General features: G+C 29.4%; 2 protein-coding genes and 1 pseudogene across 6 annotated transcripts; all 3 read right to left on the reverse strand.

The window, feature by feature from the left end:
- Positions 1–141: 141 nt before the first annotated feature.
- On the reverse strand, positions 142–3,926 carry LOC149054746 (UDP-glucosyltransferase 2-like; annotated as a pseudogene).
- Positions 3,927–6,489: 2,563 nt separating this feature from the next.
- Positions 6,490–10,306, reverse strand: LOC107171605 (THAP domain-containing protein 2-like). Of its 5 annotated transcripts, none has more exons than XM_089228094.1 (6): positions 9,201–10,306; positions 9,001–9,088; positions 8,004–8,446; positions 7,758–7,927; positions 7,290–7,566; positions 6,490–7,219 (listed from the first exon to the last, which is right to left on the reverse strand). In XM_089228094.1, exons 2-5 carry the CDS (start codon positions 9,063–9,065, stop codon positions 7,537–7,539), a joined length of 708 nt encoding a protein of 235 aa, XP_089084220.1. In that variant the 5' UTR covers positions 9,066–9,088; positions 9,201–10,306; the 3' UTR covers positions 6,490–7,219; positions 7,290–7,536. The 5 variants fall into 5 exon arrangements, with proteins under 5 accessions (XP_089084220.1, XP_089084222.1, XP_089084221.1 ...); XM_089228096.1 differs by having other exon boundaries at positions 7,290–7,413; positions 7,474–7,566; positions 9,001–10,306; XM_089228095.1 differs by having other exon boundaries at positions 7,290–7,413; positions 7,505–7,566; positions 9,001–10,305.
- Positions 10,307–12,187: 1,881 nt separating this feature from the next.
- LOC107171606 (uncharacterized) lies at positions 12,188–19,319 on the reverse strand. Its single transcript, XM_089228088.1, has 11 exons — positions 19,141–19,319; positions 18,933–19,023; positions 18,677–18,777; positions 17,374–17,440; positions 16,685–17,015; positions 16,328–16,609; positions 13,894–14,128; positions 13,748–13,809; positions 13,551–13,635; positions 12,631–12,730; positions 12,188–12,545 (listed from the first exon to the last, which is right to left on the reverse strand). Exons 1-11 carry the CDS (start codon positions 19,231–19,233, stop codon positions 12,355–12,357), a joined length of 1,638 nt encoding a protein of 545 aa, XP_089084214.1. The 5' UTR covers positions 19,234–19,319; the 3' UTR covers positions 12,188–12,354.
- Between the last annotated feature and the right edge of the window lie 2,184 nt (positions 19,320–21,503).

Consider the following 21,503-nt stretch of genomic DNA (forward strand, 5'->3'; position numbering starts at 1 on the left):
ATTTAACTAAATCACGTTAATATATTATATGCATATTAACAATCAACTTCTAACTTGTATATTAAACATAGTATACTAATTATATGTAATGTGTACCTATAATTATTAGATAAAAATTAATAATAATATATACCTTTATAATTTATCAATATAGGTTAAAGACTGCAGCTAACACAATTTACTTTAAGTACATGGTACAATAATACATATAGTAATATGTTAACATTAAATTAAGGGGTAATTAAAAAATATCGTTTAATTAATTCTGTTGTTTAATCTTTAATAGTACTTATTTATTTGTATTAGGTATTATAATTTATAAAATTTTAACTTTTAAATTATATAATTTAAGGAAAATGTATAACATTTTAGTATTTAATTTTAAATTAAATGATTAATATATGATTATAGTATTATTAGATAAAATTATGTGTACGCATATGTGGCCCCTAATATAATGTTCAATGTTCAAATAGCGATAACAGTAAGACTTGTTTTCTTCCATTGATAAGGGCCCACAACCGAGTATAGTCTTCTAATCAGGATAGGACAAACAAGGGCGAAAGCACTATACAAGGCTATTAAATATATATGGGTCATCGTAAGCTTTACGCTTCAATTTGTTACCGAGTTGTTGACGATTTAAAAAGTTCCTTGTCGTGCTCATGATTTAAAGCACTAAAAATTATTTCATTATTTTCGTTCATTTTAAAATAACACTTGCATAAACGTTTTGAACACGACTTACTCTGAACATTATCGTTTAAAAATTTTTAGAAAGCGAATTTGTATCCTTTAATGCAATATAATAATTAATTTTTTTCACTGAACATTTTAACTATTTCTAGATTTTCCGTTTTAAAGATAAAGAAATAAAATAAAACTATGATAATTTGATATGGAATGTAGAAGTGTGACTAATGCTAACGTAGTAACATGAACTAACAAATTGAAAGGTGGTATTTACAGATAAGATATCCATAATCGAGATTATCTACGAGATTATTACCAAACATTATTGACAGTGCGCGGCTGAAAAACCTGTGGACGCAATTTATACATGTCGCGAGAAAACCACGGACGCAACTCGGATGGGTCGTGACAAAACTACGGACGCAACTCGGACAAAATATAATTTATAGACACAATTCGAATGCGCTGATATATGTATATCTAGTATTCTAGCCTAAATCAGGGCTTTGTATTATCTAGTTTATCAAGTTATGTAAATATATATATATATATAAGTATTTCTATTGTGTGCAATGAATAGCATTAGAAATCAATTAGATATACCAATGTTATTATATACGCATAATGTTCTCATAAAATATAATACGCGCAATACGTATAATATTGATTATTCGTGTACCTTTAATTGAATTCTATTCATATTTTTCTGTTAGAGACTTACAGTTTTTGTTCATGGCAATACTAAAAATATGTTTATAAATCATTTTTATACCACAATAAATTATAAACAAAACGACAAATGTGATGAATAAAAACGTGCTTATTATATCAACCGAAAAATATTGATACCACGTCGAATTCAGAGCATGGGATTTCAAATTTAGTGCTCCGTTATGGCGAAGAACGTATACTCTACCCAATGAACCACTGACTCCGCTGGAGACATGAGCCGGTCCTTGAACCGTTCAGAAGCGATTTTTGCGTTTTTCTGGTACCTGTGAGTTGAGGGAATAGTATTAAAATATTTTATTTAATGGCATAGAATGTCTTACCTGTCGTTGTTGGCAATTTCCAAAACGAAATTTAAAAACTTTCTTATTCGGTAACAGATAACAAATCCATAGATATAGCCATCCCGGCGTCGACCAGATTTTCAATATTTCTTGGTTGGTCGTAGTAAAAAGGGATTCTATAACAGGCACCCCCCCCCCCCGCCCACAGCTTCCTACACTCCGGATATGCCTCCGTGAGTGATAAACAGTTTCACATTGGGATGCACTATACATAATAATGTCAGATTATATAATTTACGTGAACATTAGACAATTATTATATAGGTATAATCATAATATTATAGTCTGGTATGAACTACATATTATATTTTAGTCGTGATTCAAATAAGTTTTCACACACCAAGTAAATCGCGTTGCGGAAACTATTTTCGCGTCGTTGCGTTCTTCGGTTTATCTGCCATTTCGCCTCCGTATTTCCACAACACCTTTTGTGAAACTTGAGCGAGCGCATTTCGAAACGCGTTCTGAACATTTTTTGGTAACGACGACATCGAAACCACCGACCCGAATGTGAAGTAAATCACCCCATGAGGTGCGTCTTTAATAAATTCCAAAATATCCTGTCAACAAGTAAATCTATTATTTAAAAAAAAAACTTCGAAAAGATCATAACGCAGGTACTGTTGCGTAGAATATGCAGATATCTCGAAAAGCACAGTGCGAATATTCTTATCGCTTTATTAATAATAATGTATACATTTTGTAAGATGTATGTTTTATGCATATTACATATAGATATCTTATGAATTACCCCTATACTAGAGGAATAAAGTTTTGTAAACGCTAATTTTTTTATGAAACGCGGTAAAAATTGAACAAAAAAATAATTATAGTTTTCTCTTTTCTACAGCTGATTTTGAAAATAATAATAACCCCTTTTTTTGTTTATCCATACAATATGTACCCCATCACGACGTCCACTTAATATTATCTTTGGTATCGGTTTGGGCGGAGTCAGATGTATGCCACCGATTTGAACGACGCCCGGAGTTAGCGATCGAGCTGGTTCGGTGATGTTAGAGAAATATTATTATAATATTATAAAATGCGTATTAGAGAAAATCATCGACGGTCTGACCGATGTTCTATATGATGTCGTACGGTCGTGGATCGGTCCGCCGGAGCTGCCATTCAGCATACCACATCAGCGCCGAACAGTAAGTACACCGTTAGCACCACATTCGCGAAACGCTCGGCAAACGTTTCTGGAGTGCCGCGGCTTAACAGCACGTGCCCTGGGGCCGCCGGATTCGGTACGTGGCCGGTCATCGAACGTTCCAGGTACGTGATGATCGGCGGTGGAACTACGTTAACCATGGGCACGTTGAGTACGGTGGCCACGTAAGCCACGCACTCTGACACCAATGGTTCGGTGACGACCAAATCGAACACCTGCGCCGCCGTCCCGTTCAAGATAGATGCCCACAGGGGTGTTCCCATAGGGTATGCTACATATACGCCGTATACTCTCAAGAATTTTTTTCAATATTATGGGTATACTGCGTATGCTATCAATCATAATCGATATTATACCATTATTATACAATATTTATAAAGATTGACGAAATATACATAATATTATAGGAATGAATAAAAAATTTGGTTAAACATTTTTTCCATATTATTGACACACTCTTTACTGGCTTTAATTCTATAAACCATAAGAAAAATATTTTTACTGTATTAAATATTTATATTTGATGATAATATAGTATACTCTCAACAAAATTAATGGGAACACTTCTGGATGCCCACCATCTGTTGGTGTTCGTAAACCATGTCACAATCTGCCCGCGTGATTTTCACCATGTTCGTCATCAACTTTTACGTGGAGCCAAAGTTTTCAATCAGAAGCGTGGCGTCCAGGTCGAGTTTTGACTCCGTTGGATCCGATACGTCCAACTCGGTGTAACCGTTCCGACTGCCGTCCAAAAACGGAGTGAACACGGTCACGGTGTGGCCGCGGTCAGTCAAAGCATGCAGCACGGCTCGCATCACGTTCCAGTGGCTTTTGCCAGCGACCGTCTACACCGCAAGGATGTTCGCGGCACCGGCGGTCGTCAACTGAAGCAGCGCTGGCCACACGTAAAACACAATCACCACCACGGCGGAGCTCGACGTGGCTTTTCCAGAAGTATTACCGTTTTCTAAATATAGATGGGTAAATGATAGTCTGTATTATTTAACCATGTTTATGGTGCCTATACCAACGTACCACTATGAACTCGCAGGCAATAAGGGAAATAATTGCGCGGCGAAGCGGGTTATACCGAGAACCAAATACTTATTATGAGCATTTTCAGGGTTGGTGGTGATGAGTGAGAGGATATAACGACCGACAGGTAATAATTTAAGTATTTTAATACTTATAACGACAGGTAGTAAAAAATATGACAATATAATGCCTTTTTCGGGTTATGGTGTGCGGATTGCAGAATCGTGTTTTAAGACAGTATTTTGTTTTTAGATATAATTTCTTTATATGAAGCAATATAAAGAAATACGACGATTTAATGCATGCTTTTTCATCGTGTGGCCGAGAAACCAGTTACCAAAGGCAAAAAATACTAATTTATCTTATATTAGCCATGATAGTCTTATAGTCTGTAAGATATAACCTGCAATAGCAATATCGATTTTGTCAACAATTGGTGTTGCATAAAATATATTCCTGTTTTTCCGAGATTATTTAGTGAAATTAAAGGAAATTTTCAATTTTTGACTTCAAACTACTGACTACAGTAGTCTAATTTACTAGGTACTTATACGTTATACCAGAAACTATATTCTCGAATTTAAAGATTGAATCACTTTTTTTAACCTACAATACGCGTTTACACACAAAAATATAAGCATTGTTGATCGCCGATATAGCTTCTACGAGTTCGGCGGTTGGCTATACCGACTTGCGGTGTATAGGACGTAAGGTTACCCAAATGAATACAAACTTATTAATTAATGACTAATACAATACAACCATTGTCGCGAAAAATACAATGAATTATACATAAAACCAATATATAAAAAAGGGGAGCGCGCCCTGGAATAAATACAACCATATACCAATAATATAAGATAAAAGGCACAATAAGTGCACAATATGCAAAATCTAATACAAATACAAAAAAAAAAATACAATAATAATAATAGCAACGATACCGCTGGTCACAATGATGGCGGGATCCCACGACGATGACGGATATATATTGATGTGGATGGTTTGCGCGATCTCCCGAAATCGCCAAATTATATTTTAGAAGCTCGGCGATGGTGAGTTCGTTGACCTCCCGATATATATATATGTTACCAGCCACACAAGACCTCCGCGACTTAATACATATGCACGCGACAATGCGAGCACTTGCGACAACGTGTGACGGGTGGTGTCGGACGTCGGTGAGTCAACCCGCACACGAAAAAATACAACAAAACCGACCGACGATCGATGCAATTACCACAAACTATTATAAATTATAATGCTATCGATACACGGCATATAACTTGTCGGTTGACACACGAAAACAACGTGTTATATCAAAGGCGACCGACACACGGTCACGGTAAACGATCAAGCGTAGCGAAAACGCGGTGTGTCGAGTACGACAACCACACGGCAGAGAGAGGTCGCAGACGGCGAAAAAAGTCAAATCGTCGGACACCAACAGGACGCGACGGTGCTTGCAGCCGGCGACACAAACGATGATGGGAGGGGCGGGGAGATGCTCGGGCTCATCGGCGCCGTCAACGCGGCAGGTCGTAAAAGTTGCACGACGGCGCGAAGCCGTTTCGTGTTCGAACAAGCATTGTAAAGCAAGGTTCCCTTTATATCTAAAAATAGTAAAAACTAACCTGCAGTCTTTATGAGTAATTATTTGTTTGATAATTAAAATTATTTTTGTCGATAATATTCCATCGGAGATTACCGTTTACCTATAAATTATAATACATTCGTTAGGTATGAAATATAGAAGATAGAAGGTTCATATCTCTTTCGGTTAGAGGTTTAATAAATTAAAATGTAGTCATTCATTTACTGTACTTATTAATACGAGGCATGTGATACACGTCACATCCACCAATTATTGTACCTCATGAAACAAATAAACGAATAGATAGAAGAACAAACTAAGATCATCATAGATGAACGTGATTAAAATAATATTATGTTTATGATTAATAATTCACTTTGATGCACAATGAACTACAACATCGCGTGTAATGTGTATCGACTTTGGTAAACATATTATGGCAGTTATGTATTTTCGACTGTCAGTTATCATTCATCATACTTATCACAATTTTTATTTTATAGATTTTTTTAGCCTTTAATGTTTAAATAAGTAACATAAAATATTGGAACAAAAAACTACACAAATAGGTAGGTACCTTTACTCTATAGGTGAACATATCCACTATATGTTTAGTTCAAAAAGTAGGTTCATGTGTGCGACGTGCGAGCAAATACCTTGTACCTTGTCCTTAACTTCAAAATTAATTGTTGTTTCCAAAAACTTTTACACATGTAAAAGTCTAATACAAGCTGATGCTTAACAAACAAATAATAATGGTTGTTTCACGTTTAATATCAAAAAAATTAAAAATTACATAACCATGCTTCAAAACAATATTGTGTACCACTCCTATACTTACTTATTTGTGAATACTTAATAATTACACAATACATTTCTTAAAAAGCCAAGAAGCAGAATAAAAAAAAAGTCACTTATTATGATAATATAATAAATTTATTTATTTTATTCTAATGGTAATTGGTAACAAGTTTTATGCTTATGATAACTAAATTTATAATAAGATAATTTTTCGGTAAAAAAATAACTACTCTTTTACATAGATTATACATATGTTATATACAATTATTATCCAGTCTATATTTCAATAAAAATTAAAGTAATTTATAAATAATATTGTTGAATAAACAAAACAAACTTAATATAAAATAAATTAATATGTATGGAACTGATTGATAGGTATAACATTAAAAATAATCATTAATATAATAATTCTATAAAATATGGTAGCATTAACAATTAACATACTCGAACAATATACTTAATTAGTTATTAGTAATAAATTATTGTGTTTGTATTATATATAAGTGTGCGCAGAAGGTCTTACAACTGAACCTTCATTTTTTGGAGATCACCATGACACATAAAACAGATTACATAGAACAATAAGTCAATAATCAATTTTCAATTATCTGTATGTATTACAAAACTGTAACCAATAACAATTATCTATACTTTCTAAACATAATGTACATAATAGCCAATATATTAAATTCAAATTTTTTTCCTGAGTACCTTTCATTCATCTAATACAGAAAACGTTACTGTAAACATGTAGAATTGATATATTGTCCTGTACAGATATGGAGTTCTTGGTTTATTGACATTACTCATTGAAGTGACAAATTAGACACAAGTTACTGCCTGTTGGTAATACATAATTAATTAAATATGAAATAATTGTAATAAATTGAATAGTTGCTTTTAACTTTACCTATCAAATGATCATAATTGTTATGTGCTACCTTCAATCAATTCCATCTTTAAGTTTTCAAATAAACATTTTTTATCTTTGGTAAAGCACAATTTAATACCAGCAAATGTATTGGGTGTACATTCTAGAAGTGGCATACAATAGGTATGATTTTTGATAGTACAATTAATTTAATAAATATTACTTTGCAATTTAAATTCTTAAAATATTCTTACTGATGTTTTTATATTATTGAAGGTATTTGATTTTAGTAACGAATCATTTTATCCATTTGTTCCTGAAACAACATAATTTTTTTTTTAAGATTTTCATAAAGGTTTATTAGTTTCTTATATTTCCATTTAATGTTAATTATTTTATCACTTGTAAAAAGAAAAAAAATAGTTTGTACGTATTGTTTTATCTGAGATTTTTGATTTAACCATATCCCTGCAAAAGCCCTTGTATAAAGATTTACAAAACACTAACCTTTAAAGTTTCGATTGTTGAGGAATAGCGTCTAATTTTTTGATGAAGTACTTTTATTTTTTTTCTTAAATCATGTATAGTTTTTTGTTGTGTCATTGCAATAGTTTCCCAATTCTTCTTTGGGGGTTGAAAAGTGATTTTGAAACTCTCTGATATTTTAAAGCCAGGATCTAAAAATATATACAAAAATTAACGCAATGAAAAAAAAAATCATATGATGATAAAATATAGGTAGATAAAAATTACTTTCATTATTTCTTAATGTGTGAATACTTGATTGGGGTATATCTAACACACAAGATTCGCTGGCATTTAATGTGTGGACTACACAATCTGATGGATTGATTGATTTTTGGAAACCTATATCTTCAGATATAATCGACTCTTCAGGAAGTTTCAGCACATAAGTATGGTCTGATAAATTACCATGACGTTTTCTTGCAGGCATTCGAGAGGATTTTAATCCCAAATCCATAACTTTTTTCAGAGAAGCATTATGTTTTTCATTTTCCTGAGAGTTAAAAATACTTGGAACAGCAGTATGTGTTAACTTAATAAGATCAGGTCTTTTTTGATAATCATTAATAGTAAAATGTGCTTCACAAATCAAGGTATTATTTGTGGGAACAAAGTTTTCTCTACCAAGTGCTTGTATCCATTGTGATCTACGGTTTACGTCCCTAGGAAATCTATCAAAACACAAAAAATTATAGATTTTTACAAGTTGCAGCAGTAGCGTCATAGCATATTTTATTAACCAGTTCAAATTTAAAAAAACAATACATCTACATAACTGTCTTTACTATCTGTAAAAATTGAATTATTATTATTATTATAGTCACTTGCGAAAAAAGCAGTGGCTTAGACCCCCTCCTCCCACAAAAAATATAGCCCCCAAAAATAAATTTGAAGATTTTTAAGGTCCCTTATAGATAGACCTGACCTTTCGAATCTCACAATATTTGCATCTATGACTATGACATAATAGACATAAAGAACTTAATTCGTAATAATTGTAAGTAAATTATTCTAACTATCCGCCGACAGAAACCACCAACGATTTGTGGCATTATTGCTGTTCAATTTGAACCAATAACCAATTAGAAAGAATGTTAGAAGCTATTGCAGGTAGACAACTTACTTCAATTTAATAACTACTGATAAATGATAATAGAGTATTGATATGATTGTATCGAATACAAGCATTAGAAGCAAACAAAATCTAAGATAATATGTCACTTACCTGAAATATTTGATTTTACCATTGCCTTTACTCTTGCAACCACGTACACAACAAGATGTTGGCATTTTAAAATATATAGTGTTGTCAACTGTTCCCAAATATTAAAATACGTTTGATTAAAATTAAAATCATACGGAAAAGATAAAAAAAATTGTAAGTTTGATTTAAAAAATATAAATTAAAACGTTCAAACGAATTACCATGTGACGGATAAATCGCTTTTAATGATAATATTATATTCCTATTCAAGGGCTCAAGGCTATTACAACATTTACAACACTATCTGAGATAACAGTTGACTTGGCCCTGCTTCGATATATTTTCAATCGCAATTCGGTAGCACTGAACTGAAATTACTAAATTATTATAGTAAATACCATAGTGAAACAACAAAAAATTCAATAATGACGATTCTTCATATTATAATGTTGGATAAGATATTATCCTGATATTGAAACTGAAAACTGAAATTTTCAAAAATTATTCCAAATTAAATAAAAGGTGTAAGGGAAATTATGGAGTGTTGATAGCTTAAACCCAATTTCAAAATACACAGAGTTATATAGGTACCCAATCTGGCGGTAAAGCACGATTGAGCATAGAATATTTTATGCGATGTTGCCATATTCACTTTGCCAACATTTTAAAATTATTATCACTTGTTATTACCATAGACCTTATATAGACCTTATAAGGTCTATGGTTATTACGTTATTACACCAATTATTATGATATATGACGCGAACCGTGATCCGTGAGCCGAGCTCCTCGACTTTATCGACAATGTTATCGATTAATAAATTAGTTCCGGAGCAAAACGATGTTTTAGACATTTAGCATCGGGGGCAAATGCCAAATATAAGATAATTAAGATACAATTCCAAAATTATTAAAGAAATAATATCAGTGTTTGATGTTCGATCACATACTATAGTCGTGTGTAGACAGTTATAGTGCGTTTCGTATAAGTGCTTTTATAGTTTCAATTTTTTTAATATGGATATAAGTGATATAACAATTATTTTATCAGAGAGAGGCAAAGAATTGGCCTTAGTGAATTTATACACATATAAATTAACTGGATAGCGCAAAAAAGATTAATCTTTTAAGACGGAGGTGTACGAAACTACGAATAGTAAATGTTCAGCAATAATGTTCTCAGGTTTAGTTAACGTAAAGTGATTGAAACTGCTAGACAACATAAACACGATCAAAATTCTATTGAAAAAATAGAAACACAAGTTTTGAGAGAAAATTTCAAGAGAAAAGCTGAAGAATCAATTTTCCCACGGCCACTTAAAATTATTCCCAACGAACTTATTTAAATAAATATTTTTGTACCTATAATACAGTTCAAAATTGAAAATGGCAACGTTGCAGAGTTTTTTATGCTCAATCGTGTTGGTTTTCTTTTGTATTCCAATTTCCTTTGATACGCCGACAATTTATGCTCAATCGTGTTGCGAAAAAGGTGTTTTATGCTCAATCGTGTCGCAGCCCAATCTGGAGACTGGAGAGCGGTTTTAAATATTGGTTGAATTAAATAAAGCAAGGTACACCATTGTCAATTTGCACATGAACTGAAACCATCATACATCGATATAGGTAGTGCTGTAATCAGTGGCGGCTCGTGGCTTGGACGACGGGACGATCGCACCCCCTACTAAAATTAATTAAAAGAAGAAAATTTATTAATTTTTTTAATTCTATAATTTAAAAAAAATAATTTTTATTAAGACCTAACTTAAATTTCTAGTATATTTTGTCGTATGCGAACATTAAATTTGTTTCCCTTAGATACCAGGAGCATATGGGTACGCTGGTACGCATGCACACACGAGCAGTGTATAGACGACCGGCAGCGTCGTCCAGACGTAATTCTGAATACGTACATTATAACCGATGGCACCGCAGTCGTGTGCGTGCGGGTACGTTTTAGCTGCGAACTTATTGCGGGGTCTGGACGACCGGCAGCGTCGTCCATAAAGAAAAATATTAGTGTTTATTTTTAAAATTAACCGTATACGCTCGTTGTTATCGGTTGCTAATCGCTATTGTTATTGTCAATTATTATCTTGAAACATTTTTATTATTTATGACACTTTAATAATAAAATAATATATACATGTATACATGCGTGTACATTTGAACTGCGGTCTTATATACGCGTTTTTGACGACTGGTAGCGTCGTCCGTGATATAATTATAATATTATTTTCATTTCTATTTTCTTCTGCGGCCTGCGAGGCTGCGACTAGTAGGAAGCGGCTAAGATTGTCGTCATTGCATACATCTTATAACTTGTAAGTGAACAATTTATTATTTTTTTATTTTAATTACCTATTTCAACATGTCAAATAATGTTATAATAAATGTTTCATTTTATTATTTTCATTATACTTAATTTGACAATTTGTTATATCTATGACTAGGGGGCAGGGCATTAATGTATTATATTTAAAGTCGCACCCCCATCACCAGCACCCACGAGCCGCCACTGGCTGTAATAATGTTTGATCATTTTCCCGCTAATACATATTTAATTACATATTCCCTTTAATCTAGATATCAGAATTGATTAATAATTTAATAAGTTTTGTCAAAAAATAAATGGCATTATAGGTACCAACATGAATAGTGTTACAGGCACCATTATAATAAGACTTATATTATTTTAAAAATGATTGATTGACTACCACGGTCATTAGTGCCAACATGGGTGAGTAAGTTCCCAGGGGCGAATTTATGGGGGGGGGAGCTGAGGGGGCTTCAGCCGAAATCCAGGAATTGTTTATGAAGTCTGCTTATTATGTCCTATCAGATGTAAATTTTCTAACTCATATAGGCTGAATTGGGAATTTCAGTTGGAGAAAATACCACAGCCCCCCCCCCCTAAAAAAAAATTATAAATACGCCCCTGTAAGTTGCTATATGTATAATATATTTATGATTTATTATTCAATTTTTTTTAGTTTTATTATAACTTAAAAAAAATTTTATTTTAAAAATTTAAACGGCTACCACAAGAGAATAATATTATTAAAAATATCCTCTATTCAGATTTTGATAGTTCTCTAAGCATAAATATATGTATTAGAAACTTCTAAGAACTATTAAAAATGAATTTATACTTAACATTAAATATTATTAAAAATAATGTATTAAAAAATTGAGTATAGTTAGACAATTAAAGTATTTAAATTTGATCTATATTAATATTGTATACATTATAAAAAATACCAATAAGTGTTAACTATAATACATTTTAATAAAAGTAATAATTACAAAAACAATACAATTAATATAAAAAAATATCTTGCAAAAATATCATCTTACTCAATTAATACAAGTGAATTAATATTTGCTATATTCACTATAACGAGGAGGTGTATTCCAAACAGCACTCGATGTACGTTGTTTATCACGGATATTCCAGCCTTTGAACATTTCTTTAAGACTCATACTTTTTGGACAGTCAAAGAATAAGTCCCTTTCTTTAGAATCAACATAATATTGAAGTTCAAGTACAGCTTTTCTATTTTCTCCTAAAGATTTTTTAATTCATATTTTTATAATAATTAGTTTATTCAGCTATATTAGTTATACTTAGTTGATGATAGATATACATACGTTTTGCCCAGTTTGGAACAGGTTTTTTGGGTCCAGATTCATCTTCAGAAGAATCACGAGCGGATACGTCATTCAAACCATAATCATTTTTGTTATCAATCTTTAATAAACAATTTAATAAATTACAAGACTCAATAATTAAAATTTAGGTATGAATAAACATACCTAGAATTAATTAGAATAACTCAACAATACCATGCGTGTATCAACTCAACAAAACACTAATTTTTTTCAAGTTGAAATGATTAAAAGAAAAAAAGAAAAATTTGGACAAATGGAATACAACCATGAGGCACTGCTTAAATATTAAACATCAACTGCATACAAAGATTCCAATCTAAAGCTCAACATATAATTTTGAAAGCACCATTTTATGTCTCAAATCACAATCTTCATACTGATCTTAAATTATTGTATGTCTCTGAGCTAGTCAAAACTTACTACAAACTTTTTATCAAAAGGTCTCTTAGATCACCATAAAAATTCCTTAATTTCCAATCTATCATCTGTCCCAAGTAACCCAATTAAAAGACTTAAAAGACATTGATGTTGTGATCCCCAAGCCTAACTAGCTTAATTTTATCATGTTCTAGTACCTCCACAGTCTGTCTAATCTATCATTTTATCGTATGATTATTCCATACATTTTTTAATCATTCTATTTTGTAACAAATTGAATAATAGTAAAAAAAAAAAACACTAAATACATAAAATATTTATTATGCAATAATATATGAACAATATACCTAATATGATTAACTAATCTATAAAATTAAATATTATGAGTAATACGTAACAATGTATGAAGAGATTAGGTAAGGTTAGGAGATTTAACATACATTTTTTTATTCTCAATTTGAGGAATTAAAAACGCATGTATACATTTGATTTATTCAATTTTAGAAAAGAAACCATCTTACTTTTGACTTTGGTAATGTTGCTGATGAAGTAGATATATTTGAAGGTAATGCTTTAGGATAAAGTGCCGATTTACTTTTTTCTGGTCTGTAAATAATTTAATACGTAAATAAACAAATTGTGTGCTTATTTAGCATTTATAGATAAACTAAGTACAATTATTTTCAATTTAAAAATATATATGTATATGCTTTCTTACTTAGTTTCATTTTTCTTTTTTAATTCATTCTCTTTTATAATGCGATTCATCTCAAGTTTTTGCTACAATAATTACATTAAGTTAGAATATTTTTTTAATAAAATTACAAATACACAGTAAAAATTAATCATAAAATAATTTATTACTATTTTTAAAAGTTTTGCTTCTTCGGCTAGTTTACGCTTAGCATTAATCTCAGCTAATCTAAGTTCAGCTAGCTTTTGTTTCTTTAATGCTTCTTCTTTCATCATTGTTTCTTTTTCTTTTTGTTTTTCTTCTTTTTTCTTCTTCTCTTCAGCAGCTTTTTTAATTCTTTCTTCAGCACGTTTTATTTGTTCTTCTCTCTGTTTAGCAGCCCTTAAATGTTGATCATCAAATTTTCTATGGACAATTAAATACAAATAATAAGTAGTTGAATATTCATTAGAATATAATAATAAGCTTCAAACTAAATACATACCATCTTCTACAAACAAATGGAGGAAATTATAATAATACCACCTTATTTTTAACATGGAAAAGCAATCAATAGATTTATTGCAAAATAACAAATTATTAAAAATTGTGGATGAAATTAGTTATAATGGAATGTTTCAATTTTTAACGATTAAGAGGATACTGTGTTGTCGTACTTGTCTATGTTATCTCCGTCTTACTAAAATATATAATATACTAAAATGTATCTTCAGCAGTTCAAATTTGGTACAGTTAACTTAGAGAGATTTGACATATTATCAAACTTAAATGTAAGAACATTATCTCTGTTCTCTTGTTGGTTTTTTTACCATATTTTTTTAATTCTTAAGTGAAACATGAGCATTTTAAAATATTAATATCTTATAAACACTACTCACTTAAAAATTAAAACATCATGAAAAATAATCAAGAACACAAATTATGATTTTACATTAAACTTTGATTATAGGTCAAAAAAAAATTAAGTGAAAAACACCAAATTGGAGCTGCTGAACTCCAATTTCAACATATGCGTTGGTAAGAAGGAGACAACAGATGAGAGACATGACGTTCTATTAAGATTAATTGATTATTAGTTATAAAATAACTAAAATATTTAAGAAAATAAATTTTATCGGACATTTTTAATTTCTGGTAATTAAAACTTATAAGAAATATTGTATTAAATTTTCAAACCTTAAGTATTAAAAATAACAATTTTTTATGTTCAAAATGTCAAGATATTAACTATACATAAGTTCCTAATCTATTTATAACATTATGTACCTACATTCTTCACAAGTTTGACAAATATTTGATATATAAAATGATCACTCGTGATAAAAAATTGAGACCAAGTACTAATAAAAGATAATTAATAATTGAGATATGAAGAAAGAACTTACAAGGTATCTTGTATATTTCACTAAAAATAAAACATTTTATCATACATTTGTACATGAAAATTGTATTGTGTGTAATTAATGCTAATATAAATGTTTGGTGAAAATTTGAAGTCTCAACAGTTATTAATTTTGAACTAGGTACATAAAAAAAAAAAAAACATCTATTTTGTCGAAACTAGTCTATCCACATTTTTTTTTTTATTTTTTGTTTATTTTTTATAATACGATAAATATTATGCTTTTGACACTCAAATATCAAATAAATATAATTTTCTACTAGAAAGCACCATTAAATGTTGAATTATTTTTACTGCATTAAAAGGGGATGATAAACATGAATAATAAAAAACAAAAAAAAAAATTGTAAAATCCCTATACAGAGTGATTTTTTTATCATGAACCACTTATTATTTCAAAAAGTTTCAATGTTTTTGAAAATATTTTTTTTTTAAAGTTTCATGTTGTTAAAAAACAACGTTTTTATTTAAAAAAATATGTTTTTAAATATTTTTTGTCCTTATAATTTTTAAGATTTTTACTTTTTTGAACGGCAACCTAGAGTTTTAATTTCATATTCCAAAGCAGAATATTTTTCTAAGTATTTTGATACATAAAAATCGAATTTTGGACGAGTATTCTATGAGTTATAAGTATTTAAAGTTTAGAGAAGTAGAGTAGTGGAAAAACTTTGCGGGGTAACCTCGAACCACTCCACACTACCAATCTAAACTTTAAATACTTATAATTCATAAACTACTCTTCCAAAATTCGATTTTTACGTATCAAAATACTTAGAAAATATTCTGCTTTAAAAAAATATTTTCAAAAACATTGATACTTTTTGAAACAATGAGTTGTTCATGATAAAAAATTCAACCTGTATATTCATCAAAATTAAAATAATTGTGTAATGATTGAAGATTATCTTGCTTGTGAATTGTATGAAAACTCGAGAAATCAATAGTGGCCTTTCTTTAGTACAAATGTATAATTAATATTCATTATGCTATCTATCAGAAATAGTTAACAGCATAAGCATGATATGATAGAAAAAAAAATATTTAAAAAAAGAATTTAAAACACAAATAAAATCTGTGCAAGAGAACATTTAGATGTTGAAAGATGTTATAAACAGTATTAATAATAAATAAACAATATTTTTAAGCAATAAGTATCAAGACAGACAGACTATTAATAAAAATTAATAATACTGAAATACCTCTGGTCTGCTTTGGATTTAAGATATCTTTCTTTAATTTTTTCAGCTTCGTTTTCTCTGATTTGATGAGGAGTTTGTGTTTGAAGATCTTCTAATAATTTTACTGGCGTTGATATTTGTTTTTCTAATGGCACATATAATACATTAGTTTTTTTTGCATCAATATTATTTTCTTCTTGAAGTTTTCTTTTCATTGTTCTGGTCATAAGTGATTTTTCTTCTATATTAACATCAATATCTTCTAATTTTTCACGCCGTTTATTCTTAATTTGAGATTCAAGACTGCAAATTATATAAATACATAAAATTAAGAAAAATAATTACTAGTTATCTTGAATATTAAAAAAAATGTTATACTTTTTTTTCTTAGAATTAATTTTTACTAATGTTTCAGGTTGTTTAGAATTGGATTGTTCAGTATTAATTGAAGATTCTTCTGGTAAATCAACAATTATCTCCAATTTTTTTGTTGGATTTTTTGCTGACAATCTTTTAGTTAAATCATAAGTTTTATTGGCATTAGTTTCCTTTATATGGGTTCCAATATCTGGAGAAAACATTCCAGGAGATACAGGTTCTTCAAAATTTCTCTTAACTTTTTTATCAATTACAAAAGTTGAATTCGCTGTTGGACAAGCAATAGAGGCTATATCCATAAAAGTAGATAAAGCTCTTGCTCGGCTGGCTCCTAAAATAAAACCAAGATAATAATTAAAAAAGAAATTTTTTAATCCAAAATTATCTATAACTTATTTAAAAGTAATTATTATAAATATACATATTAGCATTGATTATAAACTCTATGGATCACTAACTGTGGTACAAATTTTATTTTTACCACAGTAAGCAATATAGTATTTATAATCAATGATATTGGGGATAGGTAAACAAACATATAACAATTAAAAACATGACATTTAAATACAATTAATTTATAGCTTAATTTATTTATTTACCAAGAGTTAGTCAAGATAAAATTTATATAAAGAGGAATACTAATTTATTTTTTTAAATACACAACAATATATATATAAATCAGTTATTACTTGTAGAAGATCCAAAACTGCTGATAGTTGATGATTCTCTAATGCCTTTTATTTTATCTGATGCAATCTATAAAAGTTCAAATATATATTGATAATTTATTAAATATGATATAACATATATACTTCATAGAAAACAATAATATATCTAAGTAAATTTATCATATATATTTCAAGATAATACAGACAAGTAAAACATTAGTTGACTTAAATGAACTTTAAACAGTACTTATAACCAAAATGAAAAGAAAATTGCAGAATGATTGTACTCTTTGATAAAAATATTATTGATACAGTTTGTTTCTACTACAACAGGTAAATAAATATAATTTTAAAAAAAAAGTGCTAAAATAGTCATAAATTTCAGTGCCATAGTCAAAATATAAAACAATTATGGGTTTGTTAAATTACCATGATATTATATTTCTAAGTTAACTGGAATAATACGATTTAAAAGTTATAATTAAAGATCCAATTTATATTTTATTAAAACATCTAAAACATGATGTTAATATTAACTAAAAATCTTAAATCTTCTCAATGTATTCTTCAAGAAATTTAAAAAATATGCATAAATAATCAATGAACATATTGATATTTTATTTAATATGCAATATTAATATTTTTTTTAAAACATTTATTGAATTTAATTTTTGATTTTATCAGCATAAAAATTATTGCAGCATTCCAAGTTAGACACGATGAATGGCACGGAAACTTATGATAGGTTATATAACACTGTGTGTGTTATTGCGGTAAATGGAAAAACGTTCACAGAAAAGACTATAAATTTATTGCAATAAAATCAAATAAAAACATAATTGTACCTACATAAATTATTAATTATTTTTTGATTGACTCTAATTATTCAAATAATAAGTAACTATTATTTTCACACAAGATTTTCTCATTAAAGCCCAATATAGTTCATAAAAATAAAGTTACGATGGTAATAAATTACATTCAAACATGCATTAAATATTAAATAAATAATAATTTTACTTTATCTAATAGGTACCTATGGATAAGTGCGAAAAAACATTGCTTATCTGTATGAGTGTTAAAAATTGTACGTGTATAATTTACTAGGGAAAATTAAGTGTTGATGTATTCCTATAATCCTATCTAATATAAGACATAATATAAAGATGAAATGTGATTTAATTTTTTTTTTAATTAAACATTTACTGGTATAATAAACAAATTAGTATAACATGTAAAACGTAATTTGTGTATTGAGTGTTAATAAATTTATTTTCCCGGTTACGTTTTTCTGGCATTTATTATTGCGATTAGTTTTACATACAATTGAGGCTTGTCTTGTAGTTCTGCGAACAGGTGGAACAGCTGGTTGTTGAAAACTTGGTTCAGCCGCAAAGAGATCTCCAACCTGATCAATTTTTGTTTCTAAACAATATAAATAATCAATTTAAACTTTACTTTTAAATAAAAATTTCACTAGTCAATTATCAGAAACTTAAAAATACTCAACAGTCAAATTTGTGTAAACACATATTGCAGGAGTAGCTCATTAATTACATGGAATAAAGTCTACAACTTACTTGATTGTCTTTTGGATATATTTTTTTCAGGCACATTCTGTGCTGATTGTAATAACTCATTATAAATAGTATCTAGTTTAGATGATTGTATCTATAATAAACGTAAAAATTTTACTTAGGTAGATATTTAATAACAAAAAGGATTAATTACTTTTGATCTTATATCTCTATACAGATTTAATAAATGTGAATAATTTAAGTAACTAACCTGAAAACAATTATCCATTTCCGTAATACCATTTTCTGTCAATGATGAAAACAACTTATAAATTTCAAATATATCTGTTGATTGACAATCCATTTTTCAATATGGAATACTGAAACATTTATGATACATCTTTAAATTAACGCTGTGTCTAGAGCACCGAGCACCGGCGCCACTGGTCTGGAGTACTGGACGCCCGGATGGATAATAGAGCACCGGGCGCCCGGTAACACTGTAGAGTAGCGGGTCACACTGTAGAGTAGCGGGTCACACTGTAATTGTAAAAATATGATAATAATCATCGAGATCACGATTTAAGATATACAGGTTGCCCATCGGCATATAAGGTGAGAACCAAATTGAGTTCTTTGTGGTTCTGGAAATTACAGTAAGCGCTCCATGTGAAAGAAAAGTTAACTACCGTATCGCTGCCGGTTGCCACATTGCCTGCTGAATTTTAAATTTTCTATTTTCAGTTTCGTGTAATAAATAATAATTACAAAAGAATTATTCTTTTTACTAATTTAATTTTACAATTTTATATTATTTCCCAAACATTTAAGATTTTATTGAAGTCTACTTTCAAGCAGTACAAGTATAACAGTAATAATAAATAATAAATTATAATGTAAGCTATATAGATTTTTTTATTTTATTATAATTATCAAGCTATATAAAACAACCAATATATTTATTTATGAACTAATTAATTTATACACTTTTTACATTTATGTCCTAGCTACTTATTACCTTCTTAATCATGATTTAACTAATTATGACAATTTTTTTTAGTTCGGCACTGTTTTTTATTTGCTTGATTTATCAAAATAACAAAGTTTTGTTTGCGATTGCGACCAAGTAGTAGTAGTAAGTACTTAAAGTATATTTATATGTATGTATCTTAGATCGTGGAATAGAATCTATATTATCTATAATTCCAATATTCCATACCTATTACCCTACCAATATGGCCATAATATGGCATATTGCATATACCATAAATTCAAATTATTAAATATTTAGTGTGATAAACTGATAATTAGTTCGAGTCGTTCGAGATTTAAATTGTGATAGTAGGGAGCGCTAGCGTCGTTTTCCACAGCTGTGAGTCAATCTCATCTTCATACTTCAATCATTTCGGTATAGGTCGATGGGCAACCTGTATATCTTAAATCGTGATCGAGATATATAAACTATAGTTATAATCATAGTCCGTGATCTCGATGTATATAATCACAGATATATAAAAATACTAGATAGCAGCTGCAGCCGACTTCTATAGTACATACCACGGCTATATCCATAGCCGTGCTTCTAAGACCGTGGTTTACAAATTTAACTGATATGATAAGTGATAAGATACTATTTTGGAGGGCTGTAATATTTTAAATTTTGTTGGGACGTAAGACTTAAAAAATTTTTTTTCCTTATTATATTTATCTGGAACTATTTGATTGGAGCTAAAATTTGGAACCTTTTATTATTTGTAAAAAAATTTTATATTTTAATATTATATTTGCATGTAATTACATAGAACAATATGGTAATCGCGAGCTATTTATAACTATTAAGCATCTCAAACACATAAACAACTTGATGAATCTTAATAATAATAATAATAAGATACATGTATTATGTTATTATTTTGTAATTATAAACGAGCAAATATTACATATTAAGCATACTGTTTTTTATTTTATAAATATAAATTTTGATAAATGTACAAGACTTCCAGTAAGTACAGTTGTTATTAATCTTTTTTAAGTATATACATATTACTATGGTTTATTATTGCTGTGCTTGGGGCTGTTCAAATAAAAGAGTGCCTAATAGTGGCATTCATTTTTTTGCGTAAGTATATTTTAAAAAAACTGACATCAATGACAGTTTCAGACAAACTAATTATTTCTAAAATGTTCAGCTTTTCTTTAAAAAATAAAGAACGTACTGAAAATTGGTTAAAAAATATTAATAGGAAAGGGTTTATTCCAACTGAGTATAGTAGGTTGTGTAGTAAGCATTTTCTCCCTAGTGATTTTAAACCTTATAATAAGGAAAATGGTCGTTTACGTTTGAATGATAATGCAATACCATCAGTATTTAATTCAACAACTGAAGAAGTTCTTTGCCAGAGTTTAATAGAAAATCATGAAGTTGAAGTAGAAGGTCCTCTTGATTTGAGTATGTCTAAGTTAGATGAAGAACTTCCAGTCACACTTCAGACATCTGTATTGGTCAGTGATATTATAACTACACCTAAAACATCCACTGTATTATTTCCAGAACTTCAAATTACACCAAAAAGAGGTAGACCCCAAAACTCAATTATCATTCCAAAAACAAAAAAAAAAACAAAACAAAGCTTA

This window comes from Diuraphis noxia, unplaced genomic scaffold (assembly GCF_037042655.1).
Source record: "Diuraphis noxia isolate RWA-SAM2 unplaced genomic scaffold, SU_Dnox_SAM2 contig0005, whole genome shotgun sequence".
NCBI classification, from domain to species: domain Eukaryota; kingdom Metazoa; phylum Arthropoda; class Insecta; order Hemiptera; family Aphididae; genus Diuraphis; species Diuraphis noxia.

Excerpts from the sequence above, each read along its gene's own strand:
- LOC107171605 (XM_089228094.1), bottom strand. The coding sequence starts at position 9,065 with ATGCCAACATCTTGTTGTGTACGTGGTTGCAAGAGTAAAGGCAATGGT. Across the intron at positions 8,447-9,000 it reads GGTAAAATCAAATATTTCAG|ATTTCCTAGGGACGTAAACC; the intron begins GTAAGTGACATA and ends GTGTTTTGATAG. Across the intron at positions 7,928-8,003 it reads CACATTAAGAAATAATGAAA|ATCCTGGCTTTAAAATATCA; the intron begins GTAATTTTTATC and ends ATATATTTTTAG.
- LOC107171606 (XM_089228088.1), bottom strand. The coding sequence starts at position 19,233 with ATGGATTGTCAATCAACAGATATATTTGAAATTTATAAGTTGTTTTCA. Across the intron at positions 18,778-18,932 it reads TATATCCAAAAGACAATCAA|AAACAAAAATTGATCAGGTT; the intron begins GTAAGTTGTAGA and ends TATATTGTTTAG. Across the intron at positions 13,636-13,747 it reads AAAAAGAAAAATGAAACTAA|ACCAGAAAAAAGTAAATCGG; the intron begins GTAAGAAAGCAT and ends AATTATTTACAG.